At 43.0% G+C, this 5,955-nt stretch overlaps 1 protein-coding gene across 1 annotated transcript; it reads right to left on the bottom strand.

The window, feature by feature from the left end:
* Positions 1 to 4,192: 4,192 nt before the first annotated feature.
* On the bottom strand, positions 4,193 to 5,422 carry LOC110038432 (caffeoylshikimate esterase). The gene has a single exon (XM_020743279.1). It carries the CDS (start codon positions 5,340 to 5,342, stop codon positions 4,308 to 4,310), a length of 1,035 nt encoding a protein of 344 aa, XP_020598938.1. The 5' UTR covers positions 5,343 to 5,422; the 3' UTR covers positions 4,193 to 4,307.
* Between the last annotated feature and the right edge of the window lie 533 nt (positions 5,423 to 5,955).

Consider the following 5,955-nt stretch of genomic DNA (forward strand, 5'->3'; position numbering starts at 1 on the left):
CTGATAGAATTTATTCATCAATTTCAGCTCCCTCGATCCGGGAATGGTTCGTCCCCTTCTTTCTCTTGAAGACTTCCCCAGTCAGAATAATCCAGATACCTCGGTTTGAATAGGATGAGGAAATGAAGAACTTAAATTTCCAGTCTTTTACTTTGTTCTCCCAGCCCGAGAACTATAACCGATTGATTATGCCAAATTGTACATACCCATCAGCCTCCGCTCAGAAAGAGAACATAAAATTGAACAAGTTGGTCGACAAAGGAATCCCATTTCACTGACAGAAGACCACGAAGGTCATTATAGCCACAATAGAATTTGGCTTAATCTACACTGGAATAATGTCATACCAGTTGAAGATAGCCTGAAACTCTTAGGAAAGAGGCAGCCACAATCCATACCTCAAATGATCTATTTAAACAACCAAGTCATTACCGAACCGATCGGTGGCCCTCTCATTCGAGCAAGCAGCCTGAAACTTGATGGTCGATTAAAAAATGAAAGCCTCCTCCATGAAGGCCAAAACTGACGGAGACAAAACCGACCGCTCGGTCGCAGCTATCAGTTCGCGAGGAGTGTGCATTTTGCATTAATAGAAAATTAAAAGGTTCCAAAAGGGGCTAAAAAGCCAAAACAAAAAAAAAAGACTACTAAGTAGTAGCACTACAAAAGCTTCCATCCCTTTCAACAAAAAAAGATAAGGGATGACTATCATGTAAACTTTTAACAACAAATCTATCCCATAAAGTAAATTGTGCACAAAAATGAGCGGCTTCCTTGTTAGTTCTGTCACCATGAGAAAACAGAACCTAGGGGAAGTTTGATAAGAAAGTCACCTCACAACACCATCCACTTTGTCCTCCCCGAGAGCTCTTGCCCATAGAATGCTAACAACAACCAACACGTTCTGATTGTCATCTTCAATCACCATACCTTTAACCTACAGCATCCAAGTTTCCAAAAAAGTACCAATGCACATAATTGCCTCCAACTCCACACTGGAGCTATCCCAATGAAGCAAATTACGACTAACAACAACCACGAGGAAAAGAACACTCCATCCACATTAGCCTTTAACCATCCTGGAAGGGGGCACCAATGAAGAGTAGAAAACAACCTATTCGGCTGAAGGGAATCTCATTGCTCTTGGATAGAGAAGACATATCATGCACAAAAAGTTTTGGCAGCAATAATCGCCCCTGTGCCTGGATTTATCTTTCCTAAAAAAATTTAAGTAGGTTCTTTTTAGTCGCACTGTTAGATCTAATAATACAGTTGCAAACTTTATGCTCACTCGGCTTTTGAGAGTGACTTTTTGCTTTATAGTTTAGATGAGAGGCACGCCCTTTCTGCTTTTGCTAATGGGGATCAACATTCTCATGCTATTAGCTTCTTTTGTGACACTTTTTTATTATTTTATTGATACAAAATGTACACACTTTACGGATAGGGAAGACATAAGTGTGGGTGATGAAAGAGAGAATAGATGAGGCCAAATCCACTTAGGTTCCATAAGGCCGGCCATGCTTCTTCTTGTTTCTAGCTCTCCAACAAACGTTTGAGGAGTGTGCGTGGAGCCAACAGAAAACAAATTGAAAGAGATCGCATTAATAAAAGAAAATAAAGCGACAAAAGCCCAAAGAAAAAGACAACAAGACAAAAATGAACACTCCAGTCCCTATTTATAGGGATATGGTGAAAGCGAAAACTTCACACTAATATTTTGAGAGAAAAGCATCACATCAACATATAAATTAAGAAGGAATATAAAATAAAAATTTTATTCAAAAATCAGGTGATTACATTCACACCTTGGTCCGACTAAAGATACTTTACGAATTAGTCTTCGGCCGTCTCGACCAGGACAAAACCATTCCTAAGCAATCTCCTATACAACATCTAACCACCGAGCTAGAACTGATTCGCTCAGTCGGCCTCAAAGTGGTCCATATGCACAAAAGCAAATGTTTCCCATCGCACTTCCTCAATTAGGATCTGCACTTCGATGAGATCCTCCTCTCGCTGAGCCAGAGTGACCTCCACTTCATCCAGGAAGCGGGTCAATGTTCTTGGGGACGTCCTGTGTCCCTCAGCAACATCCCCATGAATCTCAATGAGGTCAGTCGGGCGGTTAACTATGTTTTCCTCACTTCCGATTGGCGCTTGGTGCATAGGAGACACCACAACATCTTGATCGCGGCTGTCGGAAACAAGAGGCAAGCCCTCGATGTGGACAACTCATTTCTTTCAAAAAGAGAATGATAAAAAAGAAAAAATAAAATATAAGAACATATTAAGACAAAAATGCAAATAACATATTCAACATCCTCTCCACCTTGAACCATGTGACTCTGCCAACATTCAACAGTGGAAGATCAACGGTGGCTCCTTTCTTCCTGACCGGTTGGTAACCTAAACTAATCACTAGTGCTCATGTCGGTTGAAAAGCACTAAACATTTCTGGCTGGTTTGAAACCTCAACAAGAACCTTAGTTGATAGAATAACCGTCGAAGCACCCAACTCCTTCCAAGCACTTAGTCAACTCTTTTCTGGAGTCTCCCGGATCGAATTCGACGACTCTTCCTACTCCACTCGCTTGGACGACTTTGACTTCTTAGCGAGTTTCTTCTCCCACTTCTTCCTTGACTCAATTTCCTACCAGGGCTTTTTCTTCACCCCAAGAGCGGCCAACATTTTTGTTTGGCCCACAGGTTTGAGTGATGGATCGGTCCCCTTATCCATAAGAATGTCACAGAAGCTGAGCGGACACAACGAGAAACGATGCTCCGAATATTAAGAACCGTCCACCATGACCTATATATAAGGTTCATGGGCATGAAAATTCGGAGAATCTAATCATTACTTTAAATTATGACTACTAAGATTTCATTCATTATTTTAAAAATTCTTTTGTTCTTACGGAGTTGTTGCTATCATGAAAGAAAAGAACTGGAAAACTTAATATGTACACCAAAAATTTGTCTAAAAGAATCCCGAGATAATCTGATAGCCCAGATCAAAGAAAATATGATGAGGAACTTCCCTGATGAAAAACTAAACAGTCTCACGAATCCGACCAACTAAAGGCTTCCCAGGCGATTGATATTCAGTCCAACCAACTAATCGAAGGTCGGTCCGACAACTAAAGGATCACCTAAGCCAACAAGGACAGACATCCAAATGAATCCCTCTGAAGGAAATGACCGGACAAAGGTCTAACACCTTCAACAATCTAACAAGTATCAACACAAAGCTCTCTCTCAACAGTTCCCCCAAAGATCACTAAAAAAGCACCAAAAGAGCAATAATCAAGCAATTCAATTGGCCACCCGAAAACCAACCAGTAACTCCACTCAACATCTGATCGGCTTCCCAAAGCTAAAATCGAGCAGCGCACAAATGAAAGTTGACCGACAACAGCTCAGTCGGCCGACCCAAGGGCTTGACGAGCAAAAGGTTCTGGTAGACAACGAAAGACCAGAAAACCCTGTACAACTCCTCAAAAGCAGGGGTAAAACATGCAATTTTATATTTTGTCCCTCAACCTCCTAAAGAAAGGGGAACCATATTATGCAGTAGGGGCGCTTTGAGCTCTTCTCTTTAGACCCTTATTTTTTAGAATGTCTCTCTCCCTTTCTCTATAATAACATCTGCTTTCAATATATAAAATGGGTCGTATAGCCCGGAGAATATCCTAATTTGCCCAAGAGGGGCAAGTTGTTTGCACTCTCACCTTCCCTCTCTCCTTCGCTCTCGCTGCCTCTCCCTCACTTCCTTCCGCTCCATGCCTTGGGCACACCTGGATTCAACACTTAGGTTTGTTTGATCATGATGAGTTTCCAAATTTTTTGATTTATTTTAATATGAGTGCAATATAAATTTTGATCGAATCCACATGCATTGTGCTCATCTATGTAACTTTTTGGTTATTTAAATCCATTCTAATTTAAATTTGGTCAGAATACCCTCACCCAAAAGTTTTTCATGGACAAATTATATATTCTAAATAGTTCTATATTATTCAGATAAGACACCATTAAACCGAAGAGACTCTATTTTTATTTGCCATCAGTACAATTTAAATTGCATATCATCTAAAGTAACACTACTTGCTACAATACATTAAGCAAAATAATACCTAACATCTACTGCATGTTTAAATTGAATAGCGTCCACACATTAGGCTATCTAAACTATAAGCCAACATGCAATACTTGAATCATATCAGTAAATAAAATAAACAATATCGACATAAAGTTTCGATTTCAAAAGCACCAAGAATGAAAATGATAATTACCAAATATTTTCATCAAACTGTTGCAGACGACAGAGCAGCAGTAGCAATATCAACTTCATCTCCGCCTCCACATCTACAATCAAGCCAGTTAAGCACATCCTTCCTAAAAATCTCAACATTTTCCTCTGTCTCCCCAAACTGCAGCGAATGCCACACTCCATCGTAGATCTTAATACTCTTGTCAACACTCCTTGCCACCTCGTAAAGCTCTCTGCTCACCGCCGGATCCGTCACTACATCCCCACTCCCATGTAGCACAAGAAACGGCAAGCTCACCTCCGCTAGCCGCCGTGAGAGCTCATCCGTCGCCCGGAGCAGCTCCACCACAGTCCCCAACCTTGGCTTCCCATTATACCTCATCGGATTCGCCATTGCCACTACCCGCTTCTCCTTAACTTTTACCGATTTCTCCACCAGATCACCCGTCGGGACAACTGGAAGCGCCGGCAGGAACCGCGCTACTAGGGTTAGGATCTGCGGGATCGGCCATCGCGGCCGCATCTTGTCGGATATTTTACACATCGGGGCAACTAGAACGGCACCGGACCAATCCTTCTTATCGATGTGGAGATCTTTGAGGCGGAGATGGATTAGCAGGCAGAGCGCACCACCCATGGATTCGCCATAAAGGAATTTAGGGAGGGAAAGGAGGGACGGGTGGGAGGAAAGGGCAGAGCGGAAGAAGGTTATGCAGTCGTCTGCAACGGCAGGGAGATCGGGAACGAAGGCGCGGATGCCGGACGAGTAGCCATGGCCATGGAGATCAAGAGCGAAGCAGGCAAAGCCGGAACGGGCCAGGAAGATAGGGGTGGATTGGAAGGTCCAGCTGATGTCGTTGCCATAACCGTGGATCATGAATATAGCAGCGCGCGGCGGTCTAAGCGGCATCCAGGATCGAGTGAAGAGAGATACGCCGTGGGGCGAAGTAAAGAAAGATTTCGTGGCGTTGATGCCTTGTGAAGCGTAGTACTCTTCTGCTGTCGGCGGCGTATCTCCCCAGAAGTTACGAGGAGCTCCGGCAACGGCGCCTTTGACGGCCGCCGGCATTTTTTGATGGAGTCAGCGGTTTGAGATATATTGAGGGGGAGGGCAGGAACTGCCTGTTGCTGTCCTTAAACTTATGAATGGTTCACATATTATCTATTGATATAACTAAAGTATTAGATGGTGAGATCTTATACACGTAGTACATGAAATATTATATTAGTTTTAACTATTTTAAAAGGGTATTACATACATACAACACAATATTATAGCAATTGCATATCAACACCTAAACTTAGGTGTCATTTGGTGCAGCTTATAAGCGCGGGTGCCGTTTTGAAAACGTGGTTGCGCCGTTTGTTTTTTGCGCTTAGGGCGTTAATTGAAAAACGACGTTTCCATTTTCTTAATAGACGGGCATGCAAGATCGACCACCGGCCCACGTCTTTGATCCACGTCGAGTGAATTATTTCCTCGTGTGCCCTTTTTTGTTCGTCTTCTATCTCGCTCTATCGCTCTTGCCCTAGGTTGATAGATCGCTCTTGTCCTTCCGGTATCGTCCCTCGCCTCTCTCCTTCGGCTCGAACGCTCTTGCCATATGTTGATCGATTGCTCTTGTCCTAGGTGACAACCCTCGCCTCTCTCCCTTGCCTCCCATTGGATTGCTTATTGGTGA

This window comes from Phalaenopsis equestris, unplaced genomic scaffold, assembly GCF_001263595.1.
Source record: "Phalaenopsis equestris unplaced genomic scaffold, ASM126359v1 Scaffold232805, whole genome shotgun sequence".
Lineage (NCBI taxonomy): Eukaryota > Viridiplantae > Streptophyta > Magnoliopsida > Asparagales > Orchidaceae > Phalaenopsis > Phalaenopsis equestris.

Bases quoted from the DNA above. Each gene is read 5' to 3' on its own strand.
- LOC110038432 (XM_020743279.1), bottom strand. From the start codon at position 5,342: ATGCCGGCGGCCGTCAAAGGCGCCGTTGCCGGAGCTCCTCGTAACTTC.